The sequence below is a fragment of the Ovis aries genome, chromosome 20 (assembly GCF_016772045.2).
Source record: "Ovis aries strain OAR_USU_Benz2616 breed Rambouillet chromosome 20, ARS-UI_Ramb_v3.0, whole genome shotgun sequence".
Lineage (NCBI taxonomy): Eukaryota > Metazoa > Chordata > Mammalia > Artiodactyla > Bovidae > Ovis > Ovis aries.
The window spans coordinates 3,757,768-3,780,074 of NC_056073.1; the positions used below are offsets into that span (position 1 = coordinate 3,757,768).

Here is a 22,307-nt window from a genome sequence, read left to right on the forward strand (position 1 = left end):
GTTATCTTTAGTAGGAGTCATGAGCTTCCCTGCCCCAAAGCCTAATTAATGTTTTAATTATTACTTGGTGCTTGTTCAACTCATTTAGGGCAAATGGAGATTATGTTTCTATCCTTTTTTTTTTTTCTTGTAGTTCATGGACCTAAGGACCCGATACACGGCTCTGGTCACCCTCATGACACAATATATTAAATTTGCTGGGGACTCACTGAAGAGACTGGAGGAGGAGGAGGTAACCATTAACCATGGGGCAGTCACTGGCAAGGAGCCATGAGGTGGCTTCGTGATAAACTCACATGGTTGAGATCTGATGTATAAGTGATTAGTTATAAAATTACAGGGAAAAACAGTAGAGGCCTGTGATTTTTTGGTTTGTTATTGAGATTCTCTCAAATTGAAAAGCATTGCAAAAAAAGAAACAACCATTTTGGGGAACAAAAGAAAAACATTTTTATTTTCTCTCTAGGACTGTATCTAATATGAGAGGGTTAATGTCATAAATGGCTCTGTTTACATTATGGAATGTAGGCGGTTTAGCTAGCAGAATTTTTTCCAGTTTTCTTTGAAGTATGGTTACTACTGTTATGATGTCTGCAGAAATATTACATAAACAAATTTGTTTTAAATCTTTTAAATTAATTTACATCTTCAAGGATTTAAAACAGAAACACCATTAAGTTAAAGTAGCAGGTATTTATGCAAAATGGTAACACTTTTTAAGAACTGAGGTGTTTTGTTTTTATTTTTGTCAAAAAGGTATGGTATATATTAAAAAGACTGTGTATTTAATAATATATTCAGAAACAGAATAGGGAGTTATTCATGAAAGTATGTTTTCATAAGAGGCTACTGTATCTAATTTTGAAGGTATTATGCTGTGCTCTGTTATCTTGATATACTTTCTATTCTTGACCTCAGAACAGACAAAAATAGTAAATTGAATGGTACAATAAACTGTGGGGCATTGGCCATTTAAATTAGACCATTGTTGAAATTCTGAAGGTGATTGTACTTAGTATAACTCCATTCATATAATGAGAGAACCAAAATGGTAGCAAATGTCTAATAGATGTTGCTTTCTTAGTTTTTAAAAAAAGTGTGACTACTTTTATGAACTATTTCTGTCTGTTCAGAGTTACTAGCACTAACATAGCTATTTGCAAGTCTTTATAACTAACTTCCTTTGGGCTTAGAAAGGAGAACCAGAGTATTTTTACATCCAAATAATTGGCATACACTTCTCATCTATGAAAGGTCCACAATTTTTTTTACATTTTTAGTTTTTAAGAGATATTCCATTTTAAATGGTAGGTAGATCTTTTAAATTGTATATTTAGTAGTTAAATGTAAAAGAAAATAAGGCTTTTATTTATTACTATGTACGTCTGATTGCACACATATGAGCCACTTTGCTCAATTTATCTGATGGGGTAGAGTACCAGAAGTTGATAGACCCAAAAGATATTTCAAAAAGCCTGAAATATATCTAAATTATGCTTGTCATCGTTTGAAATGTTAAAAGATTTATATTGAATTGAAAGTCAAAATAATATAGTTTATGGAAGTCTGTGAAAGGACTATTATAATTTAAAATAGATTTTTAAATTCTTTATTAAAAATTCACCACTTAAGGGTCTTAATAATGGAGTATCTTATAAAAGATACATAGCTCAATTTTCAGATTCCACAAAGAAGTGTTTCTGAAACTGGGTCTCTAAGACCCACATGCGAAGTCTTGGTCAGAGAGCAGAATTTTCCATAATAAACATGAAATCAAAGAGGGAGCCATGTTAATTTCAAAGATAATACCAAATTAGCTACAGAAATATTAGTAGGGTATCTGTAATGGATATTTAATGGATAAAGAGATTTTTCTAGTCTGTGTTGACGACAGAATATATTAACTGCTGAATTTAAAAGACAGCATGTCTCCTTGGGAAAAATTTAGATAAAAGTTCAAGTTATTTTATGTGAATAAGTTTGAGATACACGAGAGAGCAAATCAGTCATAGAACTAAATGACTCTAGTAATTTTTCTGATCTTTGCTTAAAAAAATTATAGTTATCTAGGCAACATGAGATTAGCAGTCACTTAAATGATTCCAAAACACTGAGAGTTTAACTTTTTTTTTTTTTCTGAGAGAATTTTCATTTTTTTTAACCTCAGACTATGAAAGAAAGGGACTCAAAATTTCTTCACAACAGCTAAGTTTGAAAGGAAATTTAATGAGAAATTGAGAAAGACCCTTTTAGAAGTTATCTACTCAAAATATTAATATATGGAATACTTTTAATGTCTAAGTAGATAAAATGCTTCAGTGTCATTAAGAGTTGACCCTGATAATAAACAGAGCACTAAATAGTACAGACTGTGATGAGATTTGTTTTCATATGAATTCTTATTAAAAATCATATTTAGGTTAGCAAAGGAAACAACCAAAATTCTCATCAGAATTATTGGCAATCATGAGAGGATGCAAAATAAGATGTGTGGTCGGTAATACACATCAAATTCTTAAGATTTACTAAGGCTTTTCAATGAAAATAAGACCTGCTATTTAGGAAAATTTCCCTCCTTCTGTTTAAGTTACTTCTAACTATGATGATTTTTAGCTGAGAATACAACGCTAATAAGCTTATTATATTAATAAAGAGAAGTTAAATGTGATTGTAAACTAGTTGTGATCACATTGTTCTATAGTCAAGTATATTCCTCCCAGCTGAGATCGATTCTGTAATCAATAGTGTGAACAAATTTTCTTAATTGGAGCTGAGTTCCTAAGTATACTTTTATAAGCATTTATATTTAACACATATCTTTATGTTTGAGGAGTATCTGAAGGTACTTGTCAAGGTGGATTCATATGGGCCATGTCGTTAATGACAGCAGCAAAGTCTGTGAGTATATGAAGCACGTCTTTTCTAAAGCCACCAGGACTATGGCTGCCTTTGCATTAGCAATTCTGATTATTGTAAGTATCATAGTTGGGCAAATATAAATTAGTGAGGAATTAGATTTTAGAAAATTACACATTTTTATATAATTTCCTCCTTCTTCCTGTTAAGTATTGTTTCCTCAATTGGCTCTTAGTTCCAAAGTTCTATATCTTCTTTCTTTTAGATATCATTTTTAATTTCTTCTGGGCTAGAAACTGAAGACTGAATTTTCTAATGTCGTTCACTTCCTATATGTTGTATGTTGTTCTTAGCTGGTAGGACTAGGTTGTGTGTGAGAGTGAAAGAGGACTGCTGTGAGAATTGTGGTTCCTACTTTGTCATCCACCTGTTTTGCATGGGTTTTCAAAATTACTGACGTTTTCTAGACCTCAGTGTCCTCATCTGAGGTGGAGAGTCAGGCTGTAAGGTTCCTTCTTGCTGTAAAATCCTGAGCTAGCAGATTTTAAAAGCAAAATGATTCCTAAGAGGCAAAAAAGAAAAAGAAAGATTCCTTGGCTTAGAAAAGCCGACACACAGGGTCTGTGGTTTCCCCCAACTGCTTCCCCTGAAGCTCCTTCTCTGGTGGCGGTGGCGGGGCTCGGGCTGCCTTGGGTCTCCCTCAGGGTTGTCGGTCCTTTGGCGAAAGCGGCTCCGGAGGCCTGCAGTCGGGCTGGGGCGGCGCGGCTCTGACCCTTCTGAACGTCTCTCGTAGATGCAGAGGCGTCAGGAGGCTTCAGAGCAAGGGGTGTACTCAGACCTGCTCCAGCGGCAGGAGGCGACCGTGCGGGAGAACCGCCAACTCGCGGGGAAGATCGCGGAGCTGGAGAGGGTGCTGGCCGAGCTCGAGAGGCAGAAGTCCCGGGCGGAGCAGGAGCTCCCGAGAGTCCGGGAGGCGGCGGAGGACGCACTGAGGAGGCAGCGCAGGGACGCGGCGGACATCGCGCTGCAGAAGGTGCGCGCGGAGAGCGAGGCCGAGCGGTACCGCCGGGAGCTGCAGGCGGTGGAGCGCGACCTGCGCGGCTTCCGGGAGCAGCTGGCGGAGCACAGCGCCGCCCAGAGGGCGCTGGAGGAGCGCCTGACCAGGAAGGACTGCAGCCTCCAGGAGCTCGAGCGGCAGAGGGGTGAGCTCATGGCGGAGCTGAGGAGGAAGAAGGCCCACGAAGCCGAGCTCCTGGAACTGATGGAGCGGGTGGAGAAAGACCTCACGTTCCAGAAGCAGGCGGCAGAGAAGCAGCTGGAGGAAAAGCAGAAAATCGACTCGGAAGCCCGAAGAACAGTAACAGAAATGCAGCATCCGTGCAGAGGAAGTGCACACCCAGTTTGTCCGAGCGCCGAGGCAAAGGACCTGAAGGAGCAGGTGGGCGACCTGATGACGGCCAACAGGAGGGCCGAGCAGGACGTGAGGAAGCTGAAGTGTGAACTCGGCGCCCTGCAGCTCGAAAAGACCTCCTCGGAGGAGAAGGCCCGCTCGCTCAAAGAGAAACTGGATGAGACCAACAGGGCCCTGAGGTGCCTGAAGCTGGAACTGGAAAGGAAGGACCAGGCCGAGGAGGGGTACACGCGGCAGCTCCAGGAGCTGGGCAGGCAGCTGAGCCAGACCTCGGGGAGGGCTGCGGAGGTCAGGCAGGAGGCTGCCGACCTCACGAGGATGAAGCACAGCTATGAGCTGGAACTGGAGTCGCTGCAGCAGGAGCAGGGCAAGCTCCAGAGGGAGGGGGACCGGATCAGCAGGACACAGGCTGCCGCCGAGAGGAGCATGCAGCATCTAAACTCACAGGTTACTTCTCCACAGGATAGCAAGGTGTCCTCTAGGGAAAGAGCATGGTCCTGCCAGAGAACGTCAGATGACCTGAAAGAGCAGTTTGAGAAAAGTCAGGTACAGTTGCTTCAGAATATTCAAGCCGAAAAGGAGAATAACGAGAAAATCCAAAAGCTGAAAGAGGAATTGGAGAGAAGTAACGAGCGTGCGGACAAGCTCAGGCACAAGGTGGAAGAACTCACCAGGCAGAATAACCAAACCAAGTTAACAATGCAGAGAATTCAGGCAGAATCGGCAGACGTGGTCTTAGAGAAACAAGCCATCCAGCAAAGATGTGAAACACTGAAACTCCAGGCGGATGGTTTCAAAGACCAGCTTCGGACCACCACCGAGCACTTGCACAAACAGACCAAAACAGAACAGGAATTCCAAAGGAGAATCAAATGCCTGGAAGAAGACCTGGCCCAGAGTCAGCATTTAGTGAATGAATTCAAGCAGAAGTGTGACCAGCAAGACCGCATCATCCAGAACACAGCGAAGGAGGTGCGAAGTCTGAGCGCAGAGCTGAGCGCATCCAAAGAGGAAAAGCGCCTTGGGGAGCAGACGGTGCAGATGCAGCGGGCACAGGTGCAGGACCTGAACAACAGGCTGAAGAAGGTGCAAGATGAACTGCACTTAAAGACCCTAGAGGAGCAGGTGACCCACAGGAAGATGGTTCTGTTTCAGGAAGAGTCTGAGAAATTCAAGCGTTCTACTGAGGAGTTTCGGAAGAAGATGGAAAAATTGATGGACTCCAAAGATATCACAGAACATGATATTTCGGGCATCCAGCTGGACTTCGTGTCTCTGCAGCAGGAAAACAGCAGGGCTCAAGAGAACGCCAGGCTCTGTGAGACAAACATCCAAGAACTTGAGAGGCAGCTTCAGCAGTATCGCCAGCAGATGCACCAAGGGCAGGATGGGCAGGCCCATCACTACCAGAAGTGTCGGAAGCTGGAGGATGAGCTGGTGGCCCAGAAGCGGGAGGTGGAAAACCTCAAGCAAAAGATGGACCAGCAGATAAAGGAGCACGAGCATCAGTTAGTGGTGCTCCAGTGTGAAATCCAGAAAAAGAACACAGCCATCAAGCCAGACCCTGAGATGGCAGGGAAAGAGGGTCCGGGCCCCAGGGACCTCCCCTCCACTTCCCCTATGGCTGGGGCCCCTCTGCAGAGGTGGACTCAGGAACCACAGCCCTCGGGGGAAAGATGGCAGCTTTGGGGTGCGGAGCCTGTACAGAAGGAGGTCCAGGGCAGGCCATCAGGGGCTCCAGCTGAGAAAGAGAAAACCCAGCAGTGCTACTCTGAATACTTTTCTCAAACAAGCACCGAGTTTCAGATAACTTTTGACGAGACAAACCCCATTGCAAGACTGTCAGAAATTGAGAAGCTAAGAGATCAAGCTCTGTATAATTCCAGACCCGCCATCAGGTGTCAAGATGACAAGTGTGAAATAGACCTGGTGACGCTTCTGGCGCCCTTCGAGGTATTCCCTGGGTTCTGGGACCTTACCAGTTACCCTCTGTCAAGTTTTCGCTCTTGTTTCCTTTCTCTGCTAGGCTATATATTTTTAGCCATATTGGATATGATTGGCTCTTTGTGGTTCCAACAAAAAATCATGCTATCATTTTCTAGTGATTTACCTAAATCTTTATTACAAACCATAGTCTTTAGTTTTTAAGTGCTTAAGATGAAAAACACAGATGGCATGGCTATCCTGTTGGTATCAACAGGGATTCTATTCTGAAAAATTTGACCCTAAAGAAAACTAGAAAAAGCAGGCAGTTAGTTTTAATTTCTAACACATTCTGTGGACAGGTTTCAGCTCCCGTCTTTTTCAGATATACCATTTTAATACTTAATAGTCATCTAAAGTTTAAACTTCAGACTCTCAAAATAGCATTCCTTATTCATGAACCCTCTGGGGCTTAATAGTTTTCTTCTCTTATGTAATCTTTGTTATTCTAGGAATTATATTTGGATTAGGAGTGGGTAACGTGAGAACGTTCTTTAGATGACTTTTAACATCTTGTAAATTCCCATTACAGATAGCTAAGAGCAAGCAGTGTGCTATGCGTGCGGATGTCACAGCGTTAAAGCAAGAGAAGAATCCAGTCCCTGGCGGTGAAGAATGGATGCTTGAAGGGTGCAGGGCAGCGGGTGGGCTCAAGAGAGATTTTCTAAACAAAAACTCAGAACCAGAGACCTTTCAGAACTTTGATGGCGATCACGCATGCTTGGTCAGGGATGATGAGTTTCAGTTCCAAGGGCTCCGGCACACTGTGACGGCCAGGCAGTTGGTTGAGGCTAAGCTTCTGGACATGAAAACAATTGAGCAGCTGCGACTTGGTCTTAAGACCATTGAAGAAGTTCAGAAAACTCTGAGCAAGTTTTTGACAAAAGCCACTTCCATCGCAGGGCTTTACCTGGAATCCACAAAAGAAAAGATTTCCTTTTCCTCAGCTGCTAAGAAAATCATCATTGACAAGATGATGGCTTTAGCATTTTTAGAAGCTCAGGCGGCCACAGGTTTCATAATTGACCCCCTTTCAGGGCAGACCTATTCTGTTGAGGATGCAGTCCTTAAAGGTATAGTTGACCCTGAATTTAAAATCAGGCTCCTTGAGGCAGAGAAGGCAGCCCTGGGCTATCCGTGTTCCTCTAAGGTGCTGTCAGTGTTTCAGGCCATGGAAAATAGAATGGTTGACAGACAGAGGGGCAAACATATATTGGAGGTGCAGATCGCCAGTGGGGGCGTCATCGACCCCACGAGGGGCATTCGGGTTCCCCCAGAAATTGCCCTGCAGCAAGGACTGCTAAATAACGCCATCCTGCAGTTTTTACACGAGCCCTCCAGCAATAGCCGCGTCTTCCCTAATCCCAATAACAAGCAAGCACTGTATTACTCGGAATTGCTGCGCATGTGTGTCTTTGATGTAGACAGCCAGTGCTTTCTGTTTCCATTTGGGGAGAAGAACATTTCCAATCTCAACGTAGCGAAAACTCACAGGATTGCTGTTGTAGATACTAGGACGGGAGCAGAGCTGACTGCCTACGAGGCTTTCCAGAGAACCCTGATCGAGAAAAGTACTTACCTGGAGCTCTCAGGGCAGCAGTATCAGTGGAAGGAAGCCACGTTTTATGAGTCCTATGGGCAGCCTTGTCGCATGCTGACTGATGCTAAGACCGGATTACAGTTCACTATCAGCGAGGCCATAGAGCAGGGAACCCTCGACAAAGCCACCATCAAAAAGTATCAGGAAGGCCTCCTCACGCTCACAGAACTTGCCGATTCCTTGCTGAGCCGGTTGGTCCCCAAGAAGGATGTGCACAGTCCTATCGCGGGTTACTGGCTGACGTCCAGCGGGGAGAGGATCTCTGTGCTGAAGGCCTCCCGTCGGAACCTGGTCGATCGGATCACCGCCCTCCGATGCCTTGAAGCCCAAGTCAGCACCGGGGGCATCATCGACCCGCTGACCGGCAAGAGGTACCGGGTGGCTGAGGCCTTGCACAGAGGCCTGGTGGACGAGGGCTTTGCTCAGCAGCTGCGGCAGTGTGAGCTAGTAGTCACGGGGGTCAGCCACCCTGTCACCAACAAAGTGATGTCCGTGGTGGAAACTGTGGGTGCAAACATCATCAGTAAGGACATGGGAATCCGATGTCTAGAATTTCAGTACCTGACAGGGGGGCTGATAGAGCCCCAGGCTCAGTCCCGCTTGTCCATTGAAGAAGCTCTGCAAGTAGGGATTATAGATGTCTCCATTGCTACGAAGCTCAAAGATCAAAAGTCCTATGTCAGAAACATCCTCTGTCCCCAGACGAAAAGAAAGCTGACGTATAAAGAAGCCTTAGAAAAAGCCGATTTTGATTTCCACACAGGACTTAAACTCCTAGAAGTATCTGAACCCTTGATGACAGGAATTTCTAGCCTCTATTATTCTTCGTAACAGGGCATGTTCACATAAGCAGGCTTACGGGAAATGCTGTATGAGTTCACACTGCTGTGGCCACGCTTGATGATAAGATCCACACCCTAGTCACTGTGTGTGTGTCACACGCTGCAAGCACCATCAGTTTCTTGAGGGCTGGAAACCCTGACTGCTCAGGAGAGAGAATACTTTTCATTTATAAATTTTTTAAAAAAAATAAAGTTTTATTGGAACACAGACACACTCTTGTGTACATACTGTCTTTGGCTTACTTTGGGGCACAAGGACAAAGTTGAGTAGTTCTGACAGTGACTGTATGGCTCCCAGAACCTGAAATACTTGTCCTCTGGTCCTTTACACAACACAGTTGCTGTCTCCTGATCTGGAAGAAATTTGCATCGCTCCTCTAGACTAAATGTCAGGTTACTTGGATTGCAGACTCCAATCTGCCTGAGAGAGAATATGTTTAAAATTGAAAATAACGAAAGATTTACTGCTCTTGATCATGGTTCCATTTAGCTTTGAGATTAGTTTTTTGAACTCCTGCCCACAATAAAAGTATTTTACCTGAAATATGAGACAAGCTTGAGAAACATCAGTGAGTTTACAGCATCCTTACTTCAGAATTCTGCATCCCTGATGGGATCCACCTTGCTATTAGGGTTCCCATTTGTTCAAGGATTCATTACACTCATCGAAAGAACACTTCAAAAGCACCATGAAATCCAAGGGGAAATGTGTATTTGTTCCCATATCCATGAAGCTGTGGTGGTTCAGATCGTCTTGAAAAATACATGTTTTTAGTTTTTCTGTATGTTGTAATCTACTTTACGTATAATATGTTTACCACCATCTCCCATTTCTTGTTACAACTTTGTAATTAAAAGCAGCATTGTGAGTGGTTTACCTGCTGCAGGAGGGGGAAGGTTTTTCTTAGTTCTGTGTATTTTTTTTGTCTTGTAGACTTTATTTTTTCAGCTTGCCATTGTCTTAGATTTTTCTGTCTAGAGAATTCTGATTGTAATGCTAATGCAAAGGCAGCGATTCAAAGAGCTTCGAGTGCTTCATGAATAAAGTTGAGTTTTTGAATATGTCATGTTAATAGACCAGCTGGGAGGTTAGATTGATCATTCAAAAGTGTTTGTCACCGTTTGCTTTGCTACCCTAAACTTTTTGGAAGTACATCTGCCACGTGATGTGTTGAATGTGGTTAAGTGAATGAATAAAATATCTCAGTAACCCGTGTGTGATGAAAAAAGTATTTTTACATCCTTGTTTTCTGTGAAGTGATTAATAGCTTGGTCATTTACTAGAATATATCTTTTTTTTTTTTTTAATCACTCACACCCGTCAGAAGTCACTGGAAGAAGAAAAGAAAGAGCATGTTGAAAAAGCCAAAGAATTACAAAAATGGGTATCAAATATCAGCAAGACATTGAGAGATGGAGAGAAGGCTGGAAAGTCTTCCTTTTCTAAGCAAAAGGTATTCACCGAGATGCTGGTTTACTAATAATTATAGTGATAAGAATTTACTGAGTCGATATAGTCCATCTGAAAAATACTTTTAATTCTTTAGTTTTCCCCTTTCTTTGGGCAACTATCGATGAAGGTTCAGGAGCTTGCCCAAGGAAGCACAGTAGGTGGCAGAAGACGCTCTCTCTGCTCCGAATTCTGAGATTCATCAGTACTAATCTCACTATTAGCCAGCCAGGATGTGGTCCGGGTCCTCCTGACAGTGAGCTCTGCTTCCTGGTCTTTGTGATTAGCACTGCTGGAGAGCAGAGTCACTCTCTTTTGTGCCCTGAGTACACCCACGCACTCTTGTGTCGTAAAGAGATGCAGGTTTCTTATAACGTGAACAACAAGTTTCAAGAAGAACAAAACACAAACCAAGACGACAGCGTGAGGATTGAAATTAGTAGTTTCTGGATCTTTTCTATTTTTTAAGAAAGACTTCTGCCCTCCACCAGGAATTCTAGGTTCCTTCCCTCTCCTAATGAAGCCTTCAGTTCTGTGGGCTAAACTTGTCTACTTGGCATTGGTGACTGGCTACCTCTCGTGAGATGTTGCTGCTCCGAGGTGTCCGTTGGAATGCCCCACCTGATGCTCCTAGGGGACTGGATTAAATTAAGCAGGGTTACTGTTGCTGGCGATAGCATTGGAATTGCTGGTTCATTTTTAAAAAATAAACCTCTGCTAAGTTAAGCAGCACTTTTCTGGGGTTCGTTTCCTATAGTGCCCTCCTGACCTGTGGAAATCACAGAGGTGCTCAGTAGCTTTTTACCTTCAAGCTCTGCATCAACGCACACTTTTCATCACTTGAAACAGACATTGTTGGCATGATCTAATAGTGGAGAACTTCAGTATCTTGTCAAATTTCACCTGTGGTGCAAGGCAGGTGTGCCATCTCTGAGGTTCCCCCAGGAGAGGTTTATAAACCTGACTATTTGCTTGAATTCTCATTCAGTTGAAATCAAGCCAGCTTAGCTCATAGTCTAGCAAACTGCATTTTTAGAGTATGGAGGAAATAAGTTGGAAAACACAATTATATTGAGTGTTTTAAACATAATGCCTTCAAAGTGAATGTGAATATTTAGTTTAAAACATCTTAATTTCCCCCCTGTTAAACAGGAAGAAAATTAAAATAGGGACACAGACCTTAGCAAGGATTTCTTGGTGGAGAACAAGTTTCTTCTGAGGAATGTGGTTTGTAAACCCTTGGTATTTCCTCATTCTGTGGTTATGAGTGCCCCGAAATTTTATAGATCAGTTTCAGGTTTACACCTGGCAGACATAAGGATAGATACTTTTCCAGTGCAGATTGTGGCCTCAGTTCCAAATCTTGAATTGCTCTTGGTCTCTCTAGTAAAGGAAACTTCAGGTAATTTGATGTCAGTAATAAGTGTCTTTCAAAAAATTAGTGTGGCCTCATGCTTTCCTATAACCACAAAAAAATAGACTTTAAATTGATTCTCAGTAGCATATGTCTGGGGAATATATATGTTTTCATTGTCTCATCCCTTAAAAGAATGGTGGTTACTTTCTGACATCGTTGTTTAGTCACTAAGTGGTATCCGATTCTTCTGCCACGCCGTGGGCCGTAGCCTACCAGCCTCCACTTGTCCGTAGGATTTAGGGCTTCAGAAATGATACACTTCTGAATTGGGAGAAAGTAATACAAGGGCTTGCTTTTCCCAAACAGGTCAGTTTTATTTCTCTGACGGTCACTGGCGACTTTTGCAAACAAATGTCTTAATAATAGAAATTATTTAACCTTGTTCTGCAGATCTAGAGAGAAATACTTCCACTGTGTTTTTTCCAAAGGAACGCTGTGTCCATCTCTGTGAGGATGGTGATGTTCCAGTGCTGAGCGTCTGTGCCTCCTCCGTTCGTGCTTGGGCTGGGATGGATGCAAGAATCTTGCCATGCTGTATTGTTATTTCCTCTGGAAATAATGGCCTTAGGATAAGAGGGAGGGGCTTCATTCATTGTGCATTCTCAGTGACGTATTCATCTTATCCAGACCTGCAGACTGGGAATAACTCATGGTGTTGACTCCGGTCACCTGAAAATAGACCTGTCGTGCGGGTGTTGATGGAAACTGGGATCAAGTTTTTTAAAAGACTGTTTTCTAGCCTTTGTGAGGGAAGAGCCTGAGTGTGCTTTCTTTCCCTTGCAGATTTCCAGTGAGGAAATTTCAGTCAAGAAGGAACAGTTATCTGAAGCACTACAAGGCATACAGCTCTTTCTGGCTAAACATGGAGACAAGTATGTTGGTTTTAATTAAGCCTTTTATTCACAGTAGCAAAGTGGTCTTCAAAATGCTCAGCAAAGTAGAGGATGTTAAATTTTAGTGGAGGGTTTAAAAATGGAACTCAGTCACAAGTTAATAACCTATGATTATAAAGTGATTTAATTGTCACTTTTCTTGACTCTCAGTCTTTACCAAAATTCTGAAATATACTTATTATCTCCATATATTGCTGATGAAAAAAAAACAGGCTCAGAGTTAAGGATGAGTTGCTAGTTAGTTGTAAAGATTCCAAGCCAAGTCCTGATTCTAAGTAGTACTTACTCTCTAAGACCTGCTTTTTGGAAAATATGTATAAATGTGTTCTTTATTTCCTTAGCTGAGACCTTCGGCAGTGAGATTTCTAATGGTTTGGTCCTTGTTTTGAGGCCTTTCATATATTTTAGCCTCAGGAAGGGATGGAATCTGCCCTTTTCTTAAACCCTTCTTTGGCTGTCATCAGAATTAATCTAGAATGATTTTGTACCTTAGTGATTTGGGTTAATTTCCTTATGAATTTCATTTTTATTCACCTTTCTGCTTGAACAAGTTTCATCTTGAGTCATGACACATTACCTGTCCCTTTTCCATGTTGGAACTAACAACGGGATCTTTCCCTCTGTTCAGTTTAGCTCAGTCGCTCAGTCGTGTCTGACTCTTTGCGACCCCATGAATCGCAGCACGCCAGGCCTCCCTGTCCATCACCAACTCCCGGAGTTCACTCAGACTCATGTCCATCGAGTCAGTGATGCCATCCAGCCATCTCATCCTCTGTCGTCCCCTTCTCCTCCTGCCCCCAGTCCCTCCCAGCATCAGGGTCTTTTCCAGTGAATCAACTCTTCGCATGAGGTGGACAAAGTATTGGAATTTCAGCATCAGTCCTTCCAGTGAACACCCAGGACTGATCTCCTTCAGAATGGACTGGTTGGATCTCCTTGCAGTGCAAGGGACTCTCAAGAGTCTTCTCCAGCACCACAGTTCAAAAGCATCAATTCTTTGGTGCTCAGCTTTCTTCACAGTCCAACTCTTCACGTCCATACATGACCACTAGAAAAACCATAGCCTTATCTAGACGGACCTTTGTTGGCAAAGCAATGTCTCTGCTTTTCAATATGCTATCTAGGTTGGTTATAACTTTCCTTCCAAGGGGTAAGTGTCTTTTAATTTCATGGCTGCAGTCACCATCTGCAGTGATTTTGGAGCCCCAAAATACAAAGTCAGCCACTCTTTCCACTGTTTCCCCATCTATTTCCCATGACGTGATGGGACCGGATGCCATGATCTTCGTTTTCTGAATGTTGAGCTTTAAGCCAACTTTTTCACTCTCTTCTTTCACTCTCATCAAGAGGCTTTTTAGTTCCTCTTCCCTTTCTGCCATAAGGGTGGTGTCATTTGCATATCTGAGGTTATTGGTATTTCTCCTTGCAGTCTTGAGTCCAGCTTGTGCTTCTTCCAGCCCAGTGTTTCTCATGATGTACTCTGCATATAAGTTAAATAAGCAGGGTGACAATATACAGCCTTGATGTACCCCTTTTCCTATTTGGAACCAGTCTGTTGCTCCATGTCCAGTTCTAACTGTTGCTTCCTGACCTGCATATAGGTTTCTCAAGAGGCAGGCCAGGTGGTCTGGTATTCCCATCTCTTTCAGAATTTTCCACAGTTTATTGTGATCCACATAATTAAAGGCTTTGGCATAGTCAATAAAGCAGAAATAGATGTTTGTCTGGAACTCTCTTGCTTTTTCCATGATCCAGAGGATGTTGGCAATTTGATCTCTGGTTCCTCTGCCTTTTCAAAAACCAGCTTGAACATCCGGAAGTTCACGGTTCACGTATTGCTGAAGCCTGGCTTGGAGAATTTTGAGCATTACTTCACTAGCATGTGAGATGAGTGCAATTGTGCGGTAGTTTGAGCATTCTTTGGCATTGCCTTTCTTTGGGACTGGAATGAAAACTGACCTTTTCCAGTCCTGTGGCCACTGCTGAGTTTTCCAAATTTGCTGGCATATTGAGTGCAGCACTTTCACAGCATCATCTTTCAGGATTTGAAATAGCTCCACTGGAATTCCATCATCTCCACTAGCTTTGTTCATAGTGATGCTTTCTAAGGCCCACTTGACTTCACGTTCCAGGATGTCTGGCTCTAGATGAGTGATCACACCATCGTGATTATCTGGGTCATGAAGATCTTTTTTGTACAGTTCTTCTGTGTATTCTTGCCACCTGTTCTTAATATCTTCTGCGTCTGTTAGGTCCATACCATTTCTGTCCTTTATCGAGCCCATCTTTGCATGAAATGTTCCCTTGGTATCTCTAATTTTCTTGAAGAGATCTCTAGTCTTTCCCATTCTGTTATTTTCCTCTATTTCTTTGGATTGATCACTGAGGAAGGCTTTCTTATCTCTTCTTACTATTCTTTGGAACTCTGCATTCAAATGGGAATATCTTTCCTTTTCCCTCTGTTGGAAAACAGCGATTGTTGTTTTAGAAGTTTGCATATGCTAGAGAGATGCTGCGGAGAAGGCAATGGCAATCCACTCTAGTACTCTTGCCTGGAAAATCCCATGGACGGAGGAGCCTGGTGGGCTGTGGTCCATGGGGTCGCTAAGTCGGGCACGACTGAGCGACTTCACTTTCACTTTTCACTTTCATGCATTGGAGAAGGAAATGGCAACCCACTCCAGTGTTCTTGCCTGGAGAATCCCAGGGACAGCGGAGCCTGGTGGGCTGCCCTCTCTGGGGTCGCACAGAGTCGGACACGACTGAAGTGACTTAGCAGCAGCAGCAGCAGCAGAGAGATGCTGATATATTATTAGTCTGTACTGTTGCCTTTGGTTCTTTATAAAGGCCATCCTTAATTTACATATATAGCCACTCTAGACCTGAGCCATCTGTGTATGAGATTATGTTATTTTTTATTATATTATAGCATTGATATATTATTGATATTTACATTATATTTTATGAGCCAATACTAATTTAGAAAAGTATTTTTCTTTATGAAATCATTGCACCTAGTATGTCATAATTATCACTTGCAGACTTATATTCTTCATTTCCTACTTTCTGGTTATTTTAGAATGACTGATGAAGAAAGAAATGAATTGGAAAAACAAGTGAAAACTCTCCAAGAAAGTTATAATTTATTCTTTAGTGAATCTCTGAAGCAACTGCAACAGTCACAAACCTTAGGAGACATAAAGGTAGAGGAGAAGGTAATGTTATTTATTTAGAACGCGAGGCTGTTTCAAGACTCTCAGTCTAACCGCATGGTTGTAGAAATATATGTCAATGACAAAGAAATGATCTTGAGTTGTGTATGTGGAAGAAACATGGGTGGGGTTTGTGTAAGTACTTGGAGATTTCCATGTTGGTTATTAAATGCAACCTTTCACCTGCTATCATCAGTTTCTGTGACATCTTAATCTCTGCCTTGCATGGTTAAAGAAAAGAATCATTCATTTTTCTAACTCTTCTCTTTCAAAGTCATTCTGCTGCTGCTACAGTAGGTATTTTAATATATAAATGTGATGATATAAAATAATCTATGAGTCATCTCTAAAGGTGCCACTGGAATATTAAGGGGTTTGTCTGCCTTTCAGAGATAGCCAGGAGATTTGTTTGAGAAATATTGGGCCATATGTCTTAGTAAGGATCCTCTAGCATCTTCAAAATATAACAAAAATTACTTACAATTTGGCCTATCCTTGAACTTTCAAGACTTGACAATACTCAATATTCAACACAATATTCAGAATTCAAAAAGTTATTTTTATATTCAATTCTCTTACTCCCTGGAGTACTTTGCACACTATTTGTCGCATTTTGAGGGTACATAGCAATTTTTTCTGGCTTGTGGGTTTTTGGCTGTCTAAAGAAGTCCGTATGCTGTAAACATCAATAGCATGGGGGTTTGAAACTCTCCCATGTCAGGAGATTAATCTTATTGGGTTGCAGAGAGCATGGTTTGCCTTTCAGGTGTGTGTCCTGTCTCCTCACCCTCATCTTTTTCATGTCCTCACTAACCTGTTGATGTCCACAATATGAAGTTTTCAATTCACAGATGCATGTCGTTTTCAAAGCTTTATCACATCCTGTGCTCTCGATAGATCACTGACTTAGATCACTTGTGCATTTGAGCTGCCTAACACTCACAGCCTTGCCACACCTCGGTAAGTAGAGGATTTTTATGCTAAAGTGTCTTTTTTGATTAAAAAAAAAACAAAACTGCAAACTAAATTTCTTGACGCTCTGCTCGCTCTGTGTCAGCCACTGAGACTTTTCCCTTTCCTTTCAGCTGGATAAAGTCATCGCGGGCACCGTCGATCAGAGCACAGGGGAAGTCCTTTCTGTCTTTCAGTCAGTGCTGAGAGGCCTCCTTGATTATGACACGGGGATTCGGTTGCTTGAGACCCAACTCATGATTTCTGGGCTCATTTCACCAGAATTAAGAACATGCTTTAACCTCAAAGATGCCCAGAGTCACGGCCTTATCGATGAGCAAGTTCTGAGCCAACTCCAAGAACTCGATGAAATGAAGGAGATTATCTCTGCCGTATCGTCCACCAGGGTTCCGGTGCTGGATGCCCTGGCTGAAGGTGTGATCTCAGAGTCCATGGCCATCAGAGTGCTTGAGATCCTGCTTTCCACGGGCTCGCTGGTTATTCCAGCCACAGGAGAACAGCTGACCTTGCAGAAGGCTTTCCAGCAGCACCTGGTTTCCTCAGCCTTATTTTCTAAAATCCTGGAAAGGCAGAGTCTGTGCAAAGACCTTATCGACCCCTCCACCTCTGAGAAGGTGTCTTTAATAGATATCATGCAAAGAAGTGTTTTGCAGGAAGACTCAGGGATGCGGCTTCTGCCTGTGAGGCCGCAGGAAGGAGGCAGAATAACATTGAAATGCGGCCGAAATGTGAGCATTTTAAGGGCAGCACATGAAGGCCTCATAGACCGTGAGACCATGTTCAGGTTACTGGGCGCCCAGCTGCTTTCAGGAGGTCTGATCAATTCCAAGTCTGGTCGGAGGCTGACTGTCGAAGAAGCTGTGGCAGAGGGAGTGATGGACAGAGACACTGCGAACAGCATCCTCACCTACCAGGTGGAGACAGGAGGGATCATCCACTGCAACCCCGCCAAGCGTCTGACTGTCGACGAGGCAGTCCAGTGCAATCTGATCCCGTCCAGCAGTGCCCTTCTGGTCCTTGAGGCTCAGCGAGGCTACGTGGGCCTCATCTGGCCTCACTCTGGGGAAATCTTCCCTGCATCCTCTTCTCTGCAGCAGGAGCTGATCACCAACGAATTGGCCTCCAAGATCCTGGAAGGGAGGCAGAAAATCGCTGCTCTTTACATCCCAGAAACTTGTCAAGTCATTGATTTGGAGGTTGCCACGCAACTCGGAATTATAGATAATCACACAGCATCGATTTTAAAAAGTATAACACTGCCCGATAAAATGCCAAACTTGGGAGATTTAGAAGCTTGTAAAAATGCCAGAAGATGGCTCTCCTTTTGTAAATTCCAACCGTCTATGATCCACGATTATAGGCTAGACGAGGATGCTTTTGATGGAGAAGAGCCAATGGCAACTCAGAGCTCAGAGCAAACTAAAAAATTGTTCCTTTCTTATTTGATGATAAATAGCTATATGGATGCAAACACTGGGCAGAGGCTTTTGCTATATGATGGAGACTTGAATGAGGCTGTTGGGATGCTCCTGGAAGGCTGTGGTGCAGAAATTGACAAGGACACACCCATCGAAGAATGTTTTGATGTCTTAAGACTCCCTGGTGTATCTCTGAATAACACTGCAGGTAGAGGAATGGGTGAAAGTCCGGCTTCACCAAGTAGTTTTGATAAATGTCATCAGAGAGAGCCTGAACATAAAGAAACCCCTGAAAATAGCATAGACGAAGAGTTTCAGGAATTGGAAACTCAGGTTATCAGGAGTGAATTTTGGCTGTCGGAAAACCTGGCAGATGTAATCGCAACTGATCTCAAAGTTAAGAAATCACCCAGTGTGTATGTTCCCAGTTCCAGATCACACTTTACACAGCTTGGACTTGCTGATGTTAGCCTGCCCAGACAAGACTCTGAAAATAGACTTGAGAATGGTGAAAATCAAAGTCAACTGGAAACAGAGGAACATGCAGATGAATGTAATCATTCTAAAAACCTTCAGAAGTTTGCAAGTGATTTGATAACAAATCCTATGATAAAATCAAAAGCTAGTAGAGCCTATGATTTGAATGAAACAGAAAATGAAGATAATATTAGCAGGGATTCAACTCTCTTTGACTATTCCCCCAGGCTGAGTGCCTTGTTAAGTCATGATAAACTGAGGACCGAGCAGGGAAGTTTTCACGATGTACACGGTACAGACAGTAATGGAAAGAAATGTGAAACCTCTACATTGCCATTCAGTGACCAAACTGAGTCATCAGGTCAAAGGATAAGAGAAAAATTTCAAGACCAGTTTCTGGGAATTGCAGCTATTAACATCAGTTTAAAGGGAGAACAGGCTGAAGAGAAATCTTTTAATGTTGGTTGTAGTAATCCTCAGGTAGAGTGTCAGAGTGATGGATTTAGTTCAGATACTTGCGGTGAAGATGGAAACGCGCTTGCTACTTCTCAGCAGGAACCCGAAGATGAGCAAAGTGAGTCCACAGTGGAAGGGTCCTCAGGTGCCCCGACCGCAAGGGCTGGCGGTCATTGTGTCGGCCTGGCTCCCACCCATACCCCATCTCTTGAAGGAACTGTCGGCGCCAGTGCTGGCGACTATGAAACGTCCCTGCTGGACGACCGGGACGGTGACACAGACACAGACAGCGACGCTGACTTCTATGACACACCCTTGTTTGAAGATGACGACCACGATTCCCTGCTCCTTGAAGGTGACGACTGCGATTGTCTGCAGCCCGAGGACTATGACTCGCTGCCAGAGGAAGACGACTGGGCCGCTCCTCCTGGAGAGGTTTTCTATGATGTTTCTAAAGAGGATGAACATACTGTGGGGACCCAGGCAGGGCTGGCTGGTAGCTTAGGTGTGAGGGGAGAAGCACAGTCTCTGCAGGATTTTCTCGTAGGTGCTGAGAAGGCAGAGTTCAGTTCTGGTGAAGAAATCCAGTTAAATTCACTTGGGTCCTATGAAGTGAGTGGACCGTTGATGGAAAGTGTATCAGAAAAGGACAGCACAGATGACCTTGAAGATGATGAGTCTGACTCACTGACTGACTATGAAACTGAGGGAGGAAAAGAGAACTTCAGGACGGCGGTAGAATCTGAGGACGCTGGCTGCTGGGAAGGGAGAGAAAAAGACTGTGTGACTGGACAAGGATTTGAATCTGCTCCTGATCGTTTAGATTCTGTGCAAAGCAAAGACAGTTACGAGGATTCTGTGCCTGGCCATAAGGAGCAGGATGATGATGGTGGCGCTGATGCTGGAGACTGCGCAGGAGGGGAGGGCGCGGAGCACGTGGGCCATGGTGCTGCTGCGGCCGTGGTCGTCCCCGGGTGTGTTGCCGCTGCTCCTGAAATGGAAAACAGCCGTGCAAGTCAAAGGAACAATAAAACGATTCTCCCGACTCAAAAGCACCATCATAATTCTTCACAAAAACAGCAGTGTGTGAGTGTTTTATGGCCAGAATCAAGTAGCAAAAGTAGCTTAGGTCCTGAAATAAACCGCTTTCTGGAAGATACAGATGAGGTTGTTGGAAAAAGCATAGGAGATCTGTTGAATCATGAGATGGTCCTTCAGGATGAATTACTGCCTATCATGAAAGACACCGAATCAGAAAACACCTTTAGCCCTGTTGGTGCCTTACCTAATACTAGTGCCAGTTCAGCCTCTGAACTCGAAGGCCACCTAAAGAACACAGGGCTTGAGCTGATTCAGCCAGGATCTGCTGACTCTGTGAAAGGTGGAAATCCATATTGTGAGAATGTGACACTTCGTGGTGACTCCTCTTCTGATGAAATCATTTGTTCTGAGCCCAGTTTAACAGGAAAACCTGCAGAGGAGAGCCATTTGTCATTCACAATGTCTGTAGCTGATAACGATCCTCCAGGCAGTGGAAGGGATCTAATTAAAAGGAGAGCTGACAAAAGCAATATACAAATAGAAGATGAAGCAACAGTTCCTGAACTGTGTGCAGGTAAAGAAGTTCTCATAGAAGGTCCCTTAGACGATAGTAGATATTCTAAACTTTTGCCCAGTAAAAGTACAAGGGAGAGTCTTGATTTAGCTAATAGTCTGTTTCCAGTCCCACAGACCACACACAGGGAAGAACGCAGTCAGGAAGGAAGCCCTAAAAACACAACAGTAGCTCTTAAAGATGAACCACAGAACCTACCAACAGCAGTTAGCAGAAGTCCCGTTCAGTTTGAGAATCTGGAAGAAATATTTGACTCATCAGTTTCCCAAGTGACCAGTGATGGCACGACTTCAGACAGGACCTTGTCCGAAGGGTTTACAAGGATTGAGACAGATCCACTCACCGATGGACCTGGAGATGAGCTTGATACTTACTTAAAGCATTGTGCTAAAGATGTAAAAGCAAAGGGTGTACTGAAACCAGGTGAAGATACCCCAAGCTGTATTCCAGTCGCTTCCCCTCACAGGAAAGAGCATTTACAGTTAGGAGTTAATAGTGCAGACGAGCATGCAGCTCTTGCCCAAGAAGACGCACCTGCAAAGGAGATGGGCCAACAGAAAGACCTTGCTGCTGAAGAAAGCAGATCAGGAATCCCCAAGTTCACACCAGCAGGAGATGAAAGCATGCCTTCAGGCTTCCCTCTTGGAAATGCGGAAGGCCTTGGAAAACACATGGATTTTGTGCAGTCAGACCTCTGTGCAGATGGTAGAAGAAATAACTCCAGTAAGGGTTTAAGCACTGACTGCTCATCCTTAGAAATTAACAGCGAGAAAGAGGTGATTGAGCAGCAGAAAGGGCAGGAACCAGCCCCGTCTCCAGGAGCCCAGGGCAGCAAGGTGCAGGTCGCTGAACTATCTCAGGTCCTGGTAGAGGATTTCACGGACACCTTAAAAGGTAATTTGAAAGAAGGTCGTGTGACTCCTCAAGAGCTTGGAAAACCTTCAGCCTGTGCAGATGCTAACACTCTAATTCAGACCTTAATGAAAAGAGTTAGCTCATCACAGTTGGTGAATGAAACACCTGGTGTGCCCAGCGACTCTAACACCAGTGGCTGTGGCATTTTCCGCACCAAAAACTCACCAGAATTAAAAGCTGAGAACAGAGAGGATCTGCTCTGCACTGCAAACCTCAAGTCTGAATTGCTCCTCGATATACTTAAGCAAAATCAGTATAGCCAGAAAGTTATAGGAGCTTTTGAACTGATGAAAGAATTAACTCAGATGCAGTGTGATCTGGAGGAAAAGGGTGGGACATCTGAACTTCTTCCTCTGCAGCTTGAAGATGTATTCTGCAGGCTGCTTCCTGACGGATATTCGGAGAAGGGAGGACAGCGTAGAGACTTGAATCAGAAATCACCTACAGCTCCTGAGGTGCCGGGTGAGGAGCCACACATCCTTGAAGAATTCAACAGCAAGGGAGGAAACCCCTGTTCCCTAAATTTACAAAGTGTGAAAGAGAGTGGCCCAGAAAACTCTCCTGTCTGTGCACCAGCTTTGTCAAGAGATGGGAGGCTGAAGGAGCTGTGTGCTGCGTCCCCAGGCCGTTTGGAATGTATTTCAGAGTCAGAAGACTTAGCTTCTGGAGACAGCTCGGCGGAGCGAGTAAGTGGACTTTCCATTTTATAAGCAAGTAGCTGCGTGGAGCATTTGGGAATAATCACATATATTTTATTTGCTTGAAAAATCTGCACAGAGCTGATTGAATG

General features: G+C 43.6%; 1 protein-coding gene across 35 annotated transcripts in view; it reads left to right on the forward strand.

The window, feature by feature from the left end:
• Positions 1-22,307, forward strand: part of DST (dystonin) — a 524,163-nt gene that overhangs the window by 352,406 nt on the left and 149,450 nt on the right. For 19 of the 35 annotated variants that reach the window (XM_042237537.2, XM_060402997.1, XM_060403000.1 and 16 more), the window contains 5 exons: positions 134-232; positions 10,018-10,146; positions 12,343-12,431; positions 15,532-15,667; positions 16,750-22,203. In XM_042237537.2, coding sequence (XP_042093471.1) covers positions 134-232; positions 10,018-10,146; positions 12,343-12,431; positions 15,532-15,667; positions 16,750-22,203 — 5,907 coding nt within the window. Of the gene's footprint in view, positions 1-133; positions 233-3,649; positions 6,221-6,782; positions 10,147-12,342; positions 12,432-15,531; positions 15,668-16,749; positions 22,204-22,307 lie in introns of those variants that run through there. The other 16 variants (XM_060403014.1, XM_060403016.1, XM_060403018.1 and 13 more) reach the window with 4 other exon arrangements.